The 18591-nt window shown below is 38.1% G+C and overlaps 1 protein-coding gene across 1 annotated transcript in view; it reads right to left on the bottom strand.

Annotated features, from left to right (window-relative positions):
- LOC115219479 (programmed cell death protein 4) overlaps nt 1–18591 on the bottom strand; it is a 45271-nt gene that overhangs the window by 25059 nt on the left and 1621 nt on the right. The window contains exon 2 of the mRNA XM_029789651.2: nt 11314–11702. Coding sequence (XP_029645511.1) covers nt 11314–11620 — 307 coding nt within the window. The 5' untranslated portion in view covers nt 11621–11702. The remainder of the gene's footprint in view (nt 1–11313; nt 11703–18591) is intronic.

The raw sequence follows: 18591 nt of genomic DNA, 5'->3' as shown, positions 1-18591 counted from the left end.
GTGAAAGACCTTTTTGAATACAACGAATCATCAGATCAGCTTGGTCCCCCATTATCATCTCCATGAGGCTCAACATCTTGAAATTAGCTCCACATATTTTTGGGTCTTCATTTCCAAAACTTCCATCTGCATATAGCCATTGGCACTTCCTTACACAGCTCTTCTCATCCATATGCATTCCATGAGCAGCACAGTTTTCTCTCTTCCATACTACATCTGATTCAAGGCTGGGCAAAGTGTGGTGAGCATGATCCATAGAATGTGTGCTATGCACAAACTTTGAGGCATAAATGAAGTGGGAAGAAAACTGGCCAAAAGAGGAATCAACTGCAGAGTGTATGAGCAAGAACTAGGCTGCTAGAGACATATAATCCGTATGGAAGATGACAGGTGGGTGAAGAAATGCTAGGAGATTAATGTTGGAGGATTCGATGGAAGAGAAAGGGGTGAATTGGTAAGGCTGATCTGAAGCTGAACCTTACCAACAAGATCTAGATAGGGCTCAGCAGTATGGGAAGATTTTCTTGAAAGGTCTTGATACAATCCCCCTCCACCCAGGACTATATTTAACACTATGAAATCCATAAACCTCTGTATTGTTGTGTGACCCACTAGAAATAGCAACCAAATCTTCCTCGAATCACTCCTACTGTCTTCAATAAAGAAAGTGTGCACTGGATAGAATACCCGTAGTCATAGCTTTAAAAGACTGCAAGACGATGTCAGAATGCTGTGTTGGGGACAACTCATCCAAACCATGCAAGCATAGGAAAACGGATGATGATAATATCTACTGAATCACATCTCTCTGGGTCTAGTCTTGCTGTGAAATCAGATGTAGAATGGTCACAGTTTGGAATGATTCACATATTTATTCCTGTCTTGTTACACTCAGGTTGGTCCACGGCCTTTTGCTCTCGTGGTGATTGACTAATTAATATGTGTGTTGTAGCAATGAAGTGGAACGTGCATGGTCACTACTAGTCTCGTTACAGACATTTTAATAACTATCCACTTGCTGTGGCCAGTTGACTTTTACCTGATGCCACAAACGACAATGCCAGGTTGGTTGGTTTCATTATATTCTGCCCCCCCCCCTTCATTTCACCACTAATCAGAACAGTCATCGTGTGTCAATGAGAGTGTCTGTGTTGCTGCACAACCTGATAGCACTTGTACTGTCCCGAACATGACCGTTGCCAGTGCTGCCTTGACTGGCCTCCGTGCCGGTGACACGTAAAAAGCACCAGCTGACCGTGGCCGTTGCCAGCCTCGCCTGGCACGTAAAAAGCACCCACTACACTCACGGAGTGGTTGGCATTAGGAAGGGCATCCAGCTGTAGAAACACTGCCAGATCAGATTGGGCCTGGTGCAGCCTCCTGGCTTCCCAGACCCCGGTCGAACCGTCCAACCCATGCTAGCATGGAAAGTGGACGTTAAACGATGATGATTCTTCCAGGATTGATAAAAGCATGACTGTGCAGTTGAAAAGTTCACTGGGACAAAATATCAGTGGCCATGCTACAGCACTGCCTGGGGGAATTTTTAGTCTAAAGAACTGACCCCAGTGCTTTTTTTTTTTCTTTTTGTAAGGCCTGATACATATGTTACAGGGATGTAAACAAAGCAATACCAGTTGTCAAGCAGTGGTTGGGAACAAATACAGATACACTCGGCCTGAAGCTATAGAAGACACTAGTCCAAAGTGCCACACAGTTGATCTGAACCCAGAACTATGTGGTTGGGAAGCAAGCTTCTTACCACACACCCACGCCTGTACACACACTAAATATATACACTTAGTGTTTGTACCTGATGTGAAATTGTCGCTTAGCTCCAGGTCTGCCCTAATCGTGAAAACCTATGATCAGCCAACAAGCAGAATAGCATTTTAAGGAAAATTTGTCACTATTTTTAGCAGGTCATGCAAACACCCAGAAGCTTTCTTTGTACAGTGAATGATGTTTTGTGTGTGTGTAGCATGCGGGTGTATAATTTTTCCATTTTTTTTTTTTGGATATGCAAATTGTTTTGTTTTGATCAACGGTGGAAGAGTTGAGAAATGGAAAGGGATGACAAAATGGCGATGGTGGTGGGGGTGATGTTTACAATCAGCAGCAGCAGTAGTAGTGGTGGTAGTAGCAGCAGCAGCAGCAGCCAACACCAGCACAACTCCACGTGATAATCCTCTCGTCAACTCGGTACAAACCTAGGCTGTTCCACCACCTCGACCTTCTCCTCCTAACGACCCCCGCCCCGCCCCCGTCCTTCACATTTTTATTTCGGTTCAATTCCATAACAGACATACTGAAACAACATATGGAGCAAAAAATATCGCAGCCAATAATATATAAACAGTATGTAATACGGCTGGAGTATCACATATGATCTCTGTTGATAAGGCTATGGATGTATGGGCGAATGGGAAGGAGATATAGTAGGAGAGGAGAAGAGGGAGACTGACTACGAAAACATACATATAAATTTAATTCAAGGATATGATAACCTCGTGAAGGGATGGCTGCATGCAAGGAAATACTGGTTCAATCCCTAGTCTTGTTGCGGAATGAAATTCCCTTAAAACAATAAATAAATATTAAGCATATAGTTTTATATCCAGCTATTTTCCTCCTTTAACTGGACATAAACTATTTATGTACACACACACACATATATATATATATGTATATTTATATATATATATATAATAACAAAATAATAAATAAAACATATGCATATATACATACATATATGTACGTACCTACATCTATATGTATATATATACAGGCATATATGGGTACAGGACACCAAAAAAAACGTCGAACACAATGAGAAACGAAAACATAAAAACAACCATGGAAACGGACATTTTTTTAAACAACGAAAATACAGAGTACAAGACATACAACACAAGGAAAATTCCCCTTCTTCAGCCGCCTCCGTTTCGTCTACTCCGTGTTTCATATATATATATACTGTGTATAGTATCTAGCGATACACCATACTGCTAAACCCTTTATGGATGGGAAACCTAAGGTAATCCCATAAACCGGTTTTCCCCATTTTTAATATATATACACACACAGTTTACACAAGGTTTGTGTGTGTGTGTTGAGAGAGAGAGAGAGAAAGAGAGATGAGGTGATTTGAGAAAGGGAGCTAAAAAGGCTAACATTGTGGAGGCTGTACATAATAGTTGTTGAGACAGATTCCAATGTGGTTAATAACAAATGCACACGAGCCTTACTAATAACATCCTGTAGCGGTAGCCATCACTACAACACCACCGCCGCCACTACATACAGTAGCCATCCACCACCAACATTAACGAACCAAACAGGGAGGCCTCTAAAGCAGTGGTTCTTAGTCGGGGGTCCATATGGCCCTTGGGGGCTCCACGTAAGATTTTGTTAAAATTTATGTACAATAAATTGCCTATACTTTTCTAAAATGGACAAAATATTAAATTTTTTATAAAATTCCTAATAATATTTAATTTAAAAGATACAGCAGGATTTTTGTTGTAATACATCGAATGTCTAATGAGGTTCGGGAGAGTAAAATAGGGATGAAATGGGACCAGAGGCAGAAGGAAATGGTTGAGAAGCACTGCTTCAAGATGGTCGCTGAATTTGCTTGAAATAGCAGTTAAATCCATTACCTTAAACAGGAATACACAGTATACACATATATTATGACTGTAAATAGTATGGAAAGGTCATGGATGGAAATTATTTACAAGTGCTCAATCAGAGCCTACTACCACCACCAAAGCAGAACAGTACCACATCCCCCTCCCTCATAAGTAGAAATAGGGGAACCCGTTTCTAAAACACTGAACAGAAGGGAGCAGCGACATTGTGATAGTGGTAGTATAGTAGTAGCAGTGAGAAAAAGGAGGAGGGGGAAAAGGGAGCAACTGTACACCCCCTCCTCTCCACATTTTCTTATAACAAACGGGCTGGATAGAAGGGTTTTGTGGTGAGGGAAAACGAAAAAGAGACCAGCGTAAAATGGTGAGTGTATGATGTGAAGTGAATTAAGAATAAAAATAAAAGCTAACTCTACAATCGGAAGACAAGCAGTTCGCCCTCCCTGCTGCACTATTAAAGGTGAAGGACACACACAAAACACATACATAACACACTGTCCTACATTGATGTTGTTTTCTATGAGTGGATAACAACATAAAACCTGCACATGATTTTTATAAATAATCAAAACACTCACACACATTATCTCTCACTCTTTTTGTGTATGTGTGTTTATATATATATATATATATACACACACATACTTGCCTGCACGCACATATACACACCGTCTTCGTTGTAGCAATGTTGAATTTTAAGAATTACTAACGAAACGTTTGTGTGTGTGTGTGTGTGCAGCAAGCACGTGTAGCTGCATATCTCAACACTGCTCGCTGACTAACCAAAGAAAGCCTCTAGCGGTTGCTCGAGCAGTTAGAAATAGCAACCAAAATCTCTCGAAATAAATACACACGACAGTCTTAAAATAGAACGGACGCATTGGATGTGTGATCTTAGATGTGCTATGTCTGAAGGAAGAAATCGGGATTGGAGAGTCACAAACTTAACATCTTAGATCAAATATTTACTGGACTAGGGTGAATATATAACTAAATAGCATTTACTGCGCAGTCAATAGACCTACATATTGTATGTGTGGGTGAACTTAATATGGTTTTGAAATAGTCGGAGTAGATTACTTCAGCAAACTCTCACTCTTAGTATTTAAACATAAAATGAGATTTTTTTTTTCGTCTCTCCCCATGTGACTACTAAAAAGTCTAAGGGAAGTCTCAGAGGAGATAATGAAATCTAGACATCATTATTGCAAGGATTGTGGCACCAGAGATTCAAAAATGCAGTCTTCTCACTCGAAAACACATATGCACTCCCTAAGACAGGGAGAGAAAAGAAAAAACTACACAGATTGCTATGCGGGATCAAAACCATTTTCTGTCACATTAACAGAAAATATAACACTTTCTGTCATGCATTTCAGGGCATTTATAAAACAGATATAAGCATGTTTGGCGGGGTTTCTAATAATATTTTCCTTGGTTGAGTTTAGCTTATTCTTTATATTGTTACTATGGATAGCAAAAAGTACACTTGAAACACACCAATAATATACAGTACACAACACACACTCGACATACAGAGAGAGGGGGGCGGGAGAATTAGGGACCAAATGAGTCACTGAAAGATATACAGTATGGCAGTTGCTACTATCTTGGACAATATCCCTCAATTTTTTTTTGTAATATGAACCAATGAGATGCAGTTAAGGGATTTCCTTAAGCCCACATAATATATAATTTTACAATGAGAACCCGATGTTTTAGCAGCATAAGGACCAACATAAAGGATGGGAAGTCTGCCTTGAATTGTAATGACACATAAACAGAGAATTGGATTACACACACACACATATATATATATATATAGAGAGAGAGAGAGGGAGATGCAGATAAACATAATTAGGCATGAAAAACAATATATATATATATATATATATATATATATATATATAGACACATATAACTACATATATTCAGGAAAATAAACATATATAAAAGCATATTCATACACACACATGTACGCGCGCAAGATTTGTTGTGGTTCTTAGGCATATTGTATGCGAATAAAACAAAATGATAATAAAAAAGGAGTCCACAACTGTAGGAAAATTGTGAGGGTGTATAATATTGTTTAATGACGATCACAGCTAACAAACGATGCCCAAGACTCTTCGGGCAGAGTTCAAATTTCACCCATAACCTACACATCTGACGATTAGCTGTACACCAAACTCGGAGTCGTGAGTACCGCTTGTTAATAGGATCGCCATTAAACTAGATCACACACACACACGTGTGTTTCGGGCTCAGTAAATCAGTCTTACATTAAACCCTAAATATCCTACTGTGATACAGGATTAAAGTCACATAACGAAGTGAGAAAAGCAGAAAATTAGGCATTTTTAACGTCTTTACAGAGTTAGTACTTACCGTATTTTAAAACGTGTATAAGGAACCTTTTTTTGTCAAAAAGTTAGGTTAAAAAATATGGGAGTTTCTTATACATGGTCAGTAAGTATTATAATCCCTTACAAAACCATTTTTCCAAATTTTAAGCCCCCCCCCATGAAAAAAATTAGGGGGTTCCTTATACACGTTAAAATACGGCAAATCGTCGATTTAGCGTCAAAACACCTGTAATTAAGCAAATACAAACAAAAAAAAAAAGAACAAATAAGGAGCATCATGTAACAGATCAATATTGATAGAATCGACGAGAGAATGGGAAGGATAGTTAAGGTCCAAGTAAGCAAAAAGCAGAATTCAGATCAAAATAGGATGAAAAAATAGTGAAAATTAAGAAAATCTAAAACTCAAGATTGTTATAACAGAAGCAATAATAAAAATCACAACCTTTTTTATAGCATTTAAACTGGCCATACCCGGCCCAAATACCCTACTTGTTTTACATTCAAACTGGCCCAATCCCACCTCTCACACCTACCCTGTAATACCATTCTAAAAATAAACAATCACATCATCGAATCTATGAGAATGCATGGTTTTGCAATATTTCTTCTGGGTTCAATTCCCACTGGAATTAACTTTTACCTTTCATCCCTCCAAAGGCGATAAAATAAAGTACCAGTTGAGTACAGAGGGTGATGGCATCGCAACCATTTTTTATCCATGGAGCATCATGGCCATTCAATGTTCAAAAACCAATTTTATAGAAACTTCTTCCAAAATTCTGAATCAATGGCTGGAAATATGTGAAACTATGTAAACCATTCAAGAAAGAAATCTAACCGTTGCATGCAATAAACATATGTAAAGCAAAATTTTCCCAAAGACCCTTAAAATACTTCTGTGGAGCCCCAACTTGCTATTCTGCTTGCATGGACCTCCAAAAATCTTATATGAACCCCGTTGAGAACAACTTGCCCTATCCACAAAACTGTTGGTTCTCTGCCTATATTAGAATCCGATATATATTTCTTTATTGCCCACAAGAGGCTAAATATAGAGGGGACAAACAAGGACAGACAAAGGGATTAAGTCGATTATATCGACCCCAGTGCGAAACTGGTACATAAATTATCGACCCCGAAAGGATGAAAGGCAAAGTCGACCTCAGCGGAATTTGAACTCAGAACGTAACGACAGACGAAATACCTATTTCTTTACTACCCACAAGGAGTCAAACATAGAGAGGACAAACATGGACAGACAAACGGATTAAGTCGATTATATCGACCCCAGTGTGTAACTGGTACTTATTTAATCGACCCCGAAAGGATGAAAGGCAAAGTCGCCCTCGGCGGAATTTGAACTCAGAACGTAAAGGCAGACGAAATACGGCTACGCATTTCGCCCAGCGTGCTAACGTTTCTGCCAGCTCACCGCAATATTAGAATCCGATATAACTCACAACCACCAACGCCTTTTCTATGTTCTAATTCTCTCTAATTTTATCTTTTGATTTATATCCCACTTCTTGCTTATCTCGGCCTCCCTGGTTGATAATATGTAAATAGATTTGTTTGTACACTTTCTTATTTGTTTTATTGATTTCCTTTTTGTGTAAGTTGTATGATTACAAAAATATGAGAGCATGCACTACAACTTAAAGCTTGTATTTTTTGCCAAAGTACTAAGGCATAAGTATATTGAAACTTAAGGTATGCATGAAGGCATAAAAATATTAAATATGTTTCCTGCATATTCTATCTCTTATTTTTAATACATTTATATAGTATAATAAAGAAAGCTGCTCATTAATTAGTTACAATTATATAACTTTTGCTAAAAGAAAGCAAAGTTTATACTGTCTACAAAATTCTTATAAATTCCAAATTTAATTTAAAAAAATCAAAATGTGGTTTTCATGATTCTTTTATTATTGAATATTTCAACTACATGTTTAGATAATAAAACTTATTTTTATTGACTGTGATACAGTCATAACACGAGATAGCATTTTCTCACATCTCTGTTCATACTTCTGGAAATATACATTACATTCAGTTCTCATTGTGCCTTGTGGCACTTGAGGCAACAGCGAGATTATTCTGCCTTCTAACACTAAAAGTGTCCTTGACAGCTTCTTCCATTGTTTACCCTCTGCTTTTAAGCTCTTTTGTTATTGTTCTCCACTGCATTTAATCATCATCATCATTGTTTACCGTCTGCTTTCCATGCTAGCATGGGTTGAATGATTTGACTGAGGACTGGCGAACCAGATGGCTGCACCAGGCTCCAATCTGATCAGGCAGAGTTTCTACAGCTGGATGCCCTTCCTAACGCCAATTCAAATATTAATTTCTGAAGACATATCAGTAAAATTATTTCTCCAAATTATAAGTTTAATCCAGCATCAAACAAATTATGTTAATTCTTTCTTATTTGTTGGGTGTTAATGAAGAAACAAGATGCTGAATAAGGAAAGGAGCTTTAATTTATTTCCATCAATTGTATCAAGTATAAACTTGTCTCCTTTTCTTTCAACTAAAATATTTCATGATTGTGCACAATGCTTTTTAAAAATTAACCATTACAGGAGATTGTTACAGCACATGATAGGGACTCATCCTCATTTAACATCCACTCTCCATACTGGCATGGGTTGGACAGTTTGACAGAAGCTGGCAAGGCCAAGAGCCACACCAAGGTTCCGTTATCTGCTTTGGCATGGTTTCTACAGCTAGATGCCCTTCCTAATATCAAGCATTTTACCGAGTGTACTGGGTGCTTTTTACATGGTACCAGCACTCTGACAGTGTCACCAAGTACCTTTCAAGGCAATTCCTCGCCCCCAACTGGGAGTGGGGAATAATGTTGAGGTCATGGGGCTAAGTGCCAGTTGAGAGATTTAAGGTCTTGCTGTAGAGTAGACACATGGATACTCCAGTTGGAAAACAAAGGAAGGTGAATTGAAGAGTAAGATAAAGAGAGTGATAATGAGAGAGATGATGGCAGAAGTGTATCAGAACCTGCCCTCAAGGGACATTGGGGGTGCTGAGAACAGGAGAGCTGATAGGGAGGCTTGAGCTGGATGAGGTGATTGTAGAAAATGATTCTAGCATGAAAGTTGTTACAGGTTTCCAATCATCAACTCCTTTGCTAAGATCTCTACTGTTCATGTTATCAAAACTCCTATGATGAACAGGAATAAAAAAAAAAACATTTTATATTTCTGCACATAACTGCGTGTTTATGTAAGTTAATACTGAAATATACAAATATATATCATCATCATTGTCGTCTAACGTCTGCTTTCCATCTTGGCATGAGTTGGACAGTTTGACTGAGGACTGGCAAACTGGGAGGCTGCACCAGGCTCCAATCTGATCTGGCAAGGTTTCTACAGCAGGCTGCCCTTCCTAATGCCAACCACGCTGAGAGTGTAGTGGGTGCTTTTTATGTACCACTGACACAGGAGCCAGTCAGGTGGCACTGGCATCAACCACACTCAAATGGTGTTTTTTACATGCTATCAGTATGGAAGCCAGTCAGGCTGCACTGGCATCGACCATGCTCGAATGGTGCTCGGCACAGGTGCCAGTTAGGCAGCACTGGCCACGACTACAATTTTACTTGGTTCAACAGATCTTCACAATCTCAGCATATTGCCCAATGATTGAAGGGTACTTTTAAATGGGCCAGTTAGGTGACACTGGCATTGGCCACAGCTACGATTTCACTTGGCTTGTCAGGTCTTCTCATGCATACCACATCTGATGCTTCGTATGTCCAACTTTTCTTTCAGGGTGCTTACACTCTGTCATGTATGCACAGGGACATTACACATCCAGCAGTGTATACTAACTTCAATTCCTTCATGCTTATATATATATACTGCGCAGGTAGCACTTTAAAAGCACGTACTACACTCTCGGAGTGGCTGGCATTAGGAAGGGCATCCAGCTGTAGAAACTCTGCCAGATCAGATTGGAGCCTGGCGCAGCCATCTGGTTCGCCAGTCTTCAGTCAAATCGTCCAAACCATGCTAGCATGGAAAGCGGACGTTAAACGATGATGATGGTGATGATGATATATATATATGAACAGAAAAGTAATACATAGCAATTCTATATTTAAGAGATGAGGAATAGATATTTGTCCTCATCTTGTATGTTGTTAACACCGTGTTTGGGCTGATATACCCTCCAGCCTTCATCAGGTGTCTTGGGAAGATTTCAAACCTGGGTTCTCATTCCTAAGGTAATTTTCGATGTTATTATTATTCACTGCTTGGAACTGAACTCAGAATCTTTGGGTTAGTAGCCCGCGCTCTTAACCGCTACTGGCATATGGCGTAGTAGTTAAGAGCGAAGGATACTAACCTCAATTTCTGAGTTCGATTCCAGGCAGTAACCTGAATAATAATAATAATAATAACACCGAAAAATTACCTTAGGAATGGGAACCTAGGTTCAAAATTTCCCCCAAGACACCTGAAGAATGCTGAAGGGTATATCAGCCAAAACGTGGTGTTAACAACAAACAAGATGAGGACAAAGATCCGTCAAATGTAAATAATGTAGCAAATACTAAATTATACAATTACATGTTTGAATCTACAGTAAGTTTTTCAATTTGATTTTTTCCAGTACCATAATAGGTGTACAATGCAAAAACATGAAATCCTTTGATATGTGTGTATGGTAAATTGAGAACGTTCACATGACTACCTCAACACAATACCCATTTTTCTTTTTGTTTTTCACATTTTAATGCTGTCTTTAGTGTTTGGTATTCAAACTTTATTCACTGAACAAGTGAGCGCTGTTAGAGGAATAAAGCAGATGAAGGATACAAAGGAAAAATAGATGTAACATAGGAAAATTACACAAAATGGGAATGGAGTAAATATTAGACGACAACAGAGCAGAAAGCAGCCTGGAGGACAGTGTTTTGGTTATATTATAATTATATACACACACACACAACATATAAATGCCCCAACAACATAAATAAATGCTGATCTGAGAAAGTATGCCATAACAATACAACACACATTCAGAGGAATTGAGCAAATGAGGAAGCTTCGTCAGGATCATTTGCTGTGCTAGAAGTAGCAGCCAAATCTCACTCAAATGATACTCAAATGAATAATGTAGCCTTAGATACACCATGATAGGGAAAATTCTAGTTATAACAGGGTGGTCATATCTGGAATGTTTGTTCTTGACAATCTCCGAGTTAATTTATCACAGCAGCACGTTATAAAGAAACCTAATTTACATAGGTGAAGACTTACCTTTCTTGGGCAGACCCCTGCCCTTGCCATTCCTCGATCGACGGCTGTTCTTAGAGAAGGCCAACCTATTTCCAGTGTTAATGAGAGTGCCCGTACTAGAACCCCCTCCATTCTGTAGATGGCCATGGCCTTCCACAGCCTTGCTTGGCCGTTTAGCCTTGCGAATTATTCTAAGAGGCTTTATATTGTCCAACTTCATATGTTCTTCAGCCTCCTCATCATCAACATCCTTACATCTATCATCAACGTTGCCATTGATTAAATCTTCACTGTGTTCATATCCTCTCACTGTTTCAACTAATGCCATACTGATGTTAGCTAAATCTCTGGTCCCTTTTAGCTTCCTGTCTGAGCTGTTAACTTTTGCCTGGCTATGAACCTTTTTGCACCTGCATGAATATAAAAAAAAAATATATTATAGGAAGACAGACATCGATGCAGAAATGGTTAATGTAGTCAAAAATCTGCACTCGTAGGCACAATGCATCGAGTTTAATTAGCTGTTTCAGTCGTCTGATTACTGCAAAAAACAGTACATGTAATTAATGGGGTCCTAGCATGCCAAACATGTTATGAATGAGTTTAGGGGTCAGTAATTGCTTCCACATTAAAACTCCTCCTTTATCCTATGTGATCTCTCTCTATATATATATAACACAGGAAGTAGAAACTCGTTACCTTTGCATGTAAAAGAAAAAAAAAAAGAGAACTTTTCTTATTCTATGATGTTGCAAATATTCGGTGGCAATTTTTATATAATCTATAGCTACTATGAAGAAGCTTTTAATTATGATCAATATTAGAGCAAACTATTTGTTGAAAAAATATAAAATAATTTCAACAATATCAGCTATTCTACAATAAATAAATTCAAGTGCATGTAAATTGTGTTGTCTGAACAGATATTCAAAGTAAAGTGGAACAGATCTTTCATTATGTGTTTTTGTATCTGTTGGTGCAGTGTAAAAAGCACCCAGTTCACTCTGTAAAGTGGTTGGCATTAGAAAGGGAATTCAGCCAAAGAAACCTTGCCAGAGCAGCTCTTTGGCTTGCCAGTCCCTGTCAAATTGTCCAACCCATTCCAGTATGGAAAAACCAATGTTAAATGATGATGAGAATGATATCAACACAAAAAATGTTTCCAAAAATATAAACAGTTTGGGCTGCTATGAGACTACTTGGGATTCCATCACACTTAAGTAATGTCATAGGTTAAATTTACACAACAAATAACTGATAATTATTCGATAATTCCCATGACTAAATTAGGCAGATCTTGTGAAGTGATTTAGCTTTCCTATGTTTTTCTGTTCCACATGTTCCTTCTTGAATTGTTGGGCACTTCTGTACCAATCTATCATCCTCCAATCGCATTATGCACAACAGTGCAACACTCTGCACTTTTCTTGCATGCTACATTTGATTCTTTTTGCTCAGTTCATGCACATCAACATTACACATCTAGCAGAGCAAAAAGCAGATTCACTTCATGTTTTGTTTGTTTTTTTTCCCCCAAGCTGCCACACATTCTCAACATTCAGTGCCTGTTTCACAATTATGTGTCCAGGGCTAACGATGAGTCATAGATTAATCACATATTTCTTGTTATTGATTAAAAGCACACAACAAGCATGGCCAATGAGAATAATGATCAAGATAGTTTTAACACTCTAACCTATAAAAGTTGAAGCTTAGAAGCTGTAGCTATGCTGTTAGGACTTTTTTATATCACTTATTGAAGAAGTTACAAACAATAAAACATAAGACAAAACTTGCAGAATAAAAAAAAAAGCTGTTTTATCAAAGGGTTATAAAAATATCATAAAATCAGGAACATCTTCCTTCAAGAGTTAATTCAAAACTATATAAAAAGTACAAAGTTTAAAACTAAAAGAAGACTGAAAACAGAAATCAACTGGAATCGAACTCAGAATCTCGGGGTTAGTAGCCTGCACTCTTAACCACTACTGGCATATGGCGTAGTGGTTAAATGACTAAAATTAAACCTGGTTTCAGTATGAAGTGATTACATTAAATGAAATATCATTTTGATCATTACCATTTTACATGTGCTTTCAATGTTGACATGGATTGGAAAGATGGTCCAAGACATTGATTATTGGGAATTATTGCTTGTGAACATTGGTGCTGGTACATTTCTATGACTCAATGCCTTTCCTATTTCCAACCACTTTACAAAGTGTACGGGGAAAATTTTTGTAGCCCCAGCACTAGGAAGGCAAATGGTATGAAAATTATTTTGTAAAATATTCAAAAGTTTATTTCTACAAAATTTATTGAAGAAATATTGTATCTATACAATAAAAGTTAAATCAAAAATCCAAATCCAGAATTTACTAACAACTTAATCTTAGAAACAGAACTACCTCAACCAGATCCCCTCTAATTGAGATTTGATTAATTTCAGATAAAAAAAAAAAAAAAAATTTTTTTCTATGAAATTGTAAATATTAACATTATTATAATTTACTTTATGATGTTATTAATAAATTATTATTTAGGTCACTGCCTGGAATCGAACTAGAAATCTTAGGGTTAGTAGCCTGCACTCTTAACTACTACACCATATGCTAGTGGGCATATGGCATAGTGGTTAAGAGCGCTGGCTACTAACCACAAGATTCCAAGTTCGATTCCAGACAGTGATCTGAATAATAATTACAATTTATATTTAGTAAGCCTGTCAGTAGTTTTAGCAACTCAAACTCTAGGAACACAATAAATGCTTCTAACTCCACTGATAAGCAGCATTGCATTTTATGCAATCTACCCTTCACATGGAAAGAACCAGGTTTCCCTCCTCCAATTTTAGACAGGATAGCAAAGGGATGTGACTTAGTGGTTAGGGTATTTCGCTCACAACTGCAAAACTGAGAGTTGGATTTCCAATGGTGCATTGTGTTCTTGAGCAAGACACTTTATTTCATGTTGCTTCTAGTTCACTCATCTGCCTGTAATCCAAAGGGCTAGCCTCGTCACATGCTGTGTCACACTGAATCTCTGAGAACCACTTGCACATAAATTCCACGAGCAGGCTGTTCTGTTGATCAGATCAGCTGGAACACTCGTCATCATAACTGATGGAGGCAGAATATTATTCTTTCAGAGAACACTTTCACAGCTATTCATGTCATCAACAAATGCCATCAACTACTTCTAAGGAACCTTCAAAGCATTTCAAAAAAACTTCATTGGTCAATGTCACTATTACCTGCTCCAGTCCATCTGTCATCTACAAAGTCTTCCTGGTAACCTGCCCATCATTCCACCTCACTTCTTGCACACAATTTATGCACAGAGAACAGAGTACAGAATTCCAATCTATTTCTCATCTGTAGGCAGAACAATCCCATACTTTATCTCTATCATCATCATTGTTCAATGTCCGTTTTCCATGCTGGCATGTGTTGGACGGTTTGACTGGGGACTTGCAAGCCAGGAGGTCGAACCAGGCTCCCAATCTGATCTGGCAATGTTGTTTCTACAGCCGGATGCCTTTCCTAATGCCAACCACTCTGAGTGTGGGGGTGGCATCGACCATGTTCGGATGATGCCTTTTACATGCAGCCAGCATGGGGGGGGGCAGTCAGACGACACTCCTTGTTTGAAATTTCTTCTCTAAGTCAACAACTTATGAGAACTCGGTAATCAGCACACACAAGCTCAAAAAACAACTCCTCTTATGACCTGAAGAAGCAGGGGGTTAGAGGACTGACCCCCCAATGGATACTTAACTGTAGGCCAAATTCCTTACTTATTGCTAACTCTCTCACCTTGCTGGTGACATCTCTTTACGTGGCATGCACCAATTCTAAAAAACCTTTCATTTACATCAAGTTTCTTAGAGACCACTGAGCAGAGTCACCGTGTCAAAGAAAGGCCTTCACCAGGTCAATGAATGACAGATGGTGGTGATGGTGTTCTTGTAGCTAATAATTTCTGTAGTTGTTCCGCTAGGAAGAGGGCATCAGTAGTAACTGATCCAAACACCTACTAAAACTCTTCCTGTCCATCCATTTCATAGTTGGCTTCTTCCTAGGCTAGCTTGTAGCAGCTGATGATGAGTCAGTATGATACCTTTTCTTTCTGACAATGCAAAGGACTAGCATCTGTCATTCAGATATTTTCAGCTTCTCAACAACTATCCATGATGCTTTAGCTCAGCGCTTCTCAACTGGGTTCCATATAGGATTTTGTTGCCAAACTTTATGTGCAATAAATTTGTTACGGACTTCTACAATACACAAAATATTTTTTATCATATTTAATTATAAATATCTAATGGGATTTTTTAAAGCATTGAATGACTATGGAGTCCAGCAGAGGAAAATGAGAATCACCGATCTAGCTGCTTTCTTGGCCTTCATATCATTAATCACAAGTTCAACCATATAGCTGTTTAATTCAATAGCTGGTCTCTTTATTGGGTCTACTTGCAGTAGGCCTTATCTCGCCCACACACTCATTCCGCAATTTCTCGTACTAACACTGCCAGGTCTCCTTCTTGTTGTTGTCATTGAGAAAAGTGGGTTACTCTCTTTCCAAATGAACATTTCCCCCACCATCATGATTTCTACCTGACACTGAGATTTGCAATCCAATCCAATCCAGGCCTCTGAACAATTGACAAGCCTCAATATTTTCAGCTTCTCTCTCTCACACAAGTGGCAATTTTTCGGTATTGGTACACGACGTCATTCACTCACACAACCTTCCCTCATGACATAACTGAAAAAGAGGGTGAATGACGTCGTCTCCTCATACCAATACTCTATAGATCAATACCGAAGGATCGCCATGTAAGTGTCTACATGTACGGTTTGTAAGTTAAAAAAAAAAAAAACCATCAGCCAATACACTACACCACCATCATGCTAAGACTGAGTTCTGTGCTGCCACGACGGCCGGCACTGTGTCACTGTACAGTGCGAAAGAAGAGAAGGGCAACCACCAATCCATACAGTACCACCACACCAGCAGTGCCCTTCCAACGGCCGACTAAGTATCACTCCATTATTCAATGCAGCCTCACAAAATACCAATTAAAATATTAGAAGAAAGATAAATTATGAAAACAATAACACTTGTTTATGTCACAGGGAAGGTGTGGGTGTGTTTACGAATGCTATATAAAAGTACAAGTTTATTATATGCTCCACAGACATGTTCGTTCATAGACGTGACTGTGTTTAAAGAGATATATGTACTGATGTGTTGTTCTACACGCAGGTTTGCAAGTGCTGCCGTGTGAGTGTGTACTAAATACACAGGCATCAGTGTTTATATTTGTGTACATCTCAACGATGTGTGTGCATTAAATGCGCGCGAGTGAGTGTGTCAATAGCTGTAAGCGAGATGGAGCGATTAAATTTCTTCTCCGCCCACAGTATTTCCTCTTTCTTTTCAATAATATTGTTATTGTGGCTTAATATAAGTAAATAAATCCCTGTTTATATACTAACCCACAAATATATATTTGCATGTGTGTGTATGTGTGTATATGTATATATATAGTCTTACGTCATATTATGGGCGGAGAGAGGTCTGGCCGATTTTAACGACTCCAAGTACTTTAATAACCACCAAAGGAAGAAATTAGAGCGGACAAGCGTGGAATTTGAACTAGAAGGCAAAGATGTGCCACTAAATAGCAATTCTGACAACTCATCACCTTTATTAAGAGATATTTCAGGAAGAAAAAAAAAACAATAATTAACCAATTATTCGTATTAAATATTACTTCCCCGACTTTCCTCTCTGTTTTCCTTCATGGAAGTAATACAGCACCAAAGATAGTGATGACGAAATAAATAACAAATATGTACACTACGCACATACGCACGCACACACATACACATATAAACACACAGAGTTTGAGTCTGTTGTTGTAAATTAACGATGTTTATACAGTTTCAAATACAGGCTGTGCACTTCTCAATTGTCTGCTTATTCCTCGTGTATACCTCACCATACCCGAGTAAACAGCAGCCTCCTGTTATTCTACACTCCTGAGAGAGAGAGAGAGAGAGAGAGAGAGTGTGTGTGTGTGTGTGTTCACCTCCACCACTTGACAACTGGCTGTGGTTTGTTTACGACCTCGTAACTGAGATGTTCGGAGGAGAGATCGACAGAATAAATACCAAACTGGAAAAAAAAAGTACCCAGTTCGCTTTGTTCGACTGAATACAAAGCGGTGCTCCAGCATGGCCTCAGTCCAATGATTAAAACAAAAGAAATAATAATAAACGATACATATATATATATATATATACACACACACACGCATGTATATACATATATATATGCTTACACACAAACACATGCAGAGAGTCAGGAGTTTCGGCCTTGATTGGGGCGTTTGAACATCCCAGACCGAGAAGAGAGTAAAAGCCATCCCAGACTGCCGGATAAGATGTTTGTTGCATGTTAAACATGTAAAATATATTTTAACATGCTTCACAACTCTTACATTAATTATAATCTCTCTCTCCCTATACACACACACAATCATAATTACAGATTGATGCCCCGTTGATCTCTGACAAATTTATACTTTCATAACGAAATTTTGCAGGATTCCTTAAGATTCGCAAATTCTCTAGTGCGCCAAACACAATCTTTCCTTCGAATCTTAATTTCTTCCCTTTCTGTTTTTACCATCGTAGATTTCCAAGATCTCTTGAATTTGAAAAAGAAATTTTTTAAATAAAAAAATTCCCTCCCTCCCGCCACACAGCTTTTTTTCCGTCAATTTTCAATTTTGAGACTTTTCTGTAAAGTTAAATTTTTTTTTACACAATGTATAAGAATTATAATTTCAGAAGACAGAAATAGAAACTGAAAAAAAAAATCAGATTTAAAAAGAAAAAGTAGAAATTTACAAAAGAGACTTCTGTCTTCTCAAAAGACTTTTGCAGATGTTCAAAAAACCAATGGAACCCTGAAGAAATTAGGTTTTGGGGGCACTCCATAGTTTCCAACTCTATAACACTTGACCGTTTTCGAAGGTGGACATTACGACTAGGATGATAAATTTTAGGAATTTTTTTTTTTTTTTTTAGTTTCCAACCTTTCTTCCCCACCCATTTTCTTATCACCAACATTAGTAAATTTAGCAACCTACCCCATAGATTTATATGTTTGAAACATCAACATTATATAAATCTATTTTCTCTGTAAAAGTATTTCTGCAAAAATTTCATTAAATTATTTGCATTTTAAAGAAAGTTATGAGAAAAAGTCTAGGGCATCTGTTAT

Source organism: Octopus sinensis, linkage group LG14, assembly GCF_006345805.1.
Source record: "Octopus sinensis linkage group LG14, ASM634580v1, whole genome shotgun sequence".
Classification (NCBI taxonomy): domain Eukaryota; kingdom Metazoa; phylum Mollusca; class Cephalopoda; order Octopoda; family Octopodidae; genus Octopus; species Octopus sinensis.
Note: the sequence above shows the minus strand (reverse complement) of the source record. Positions and strands in the feature narration are given on the sequence as shown.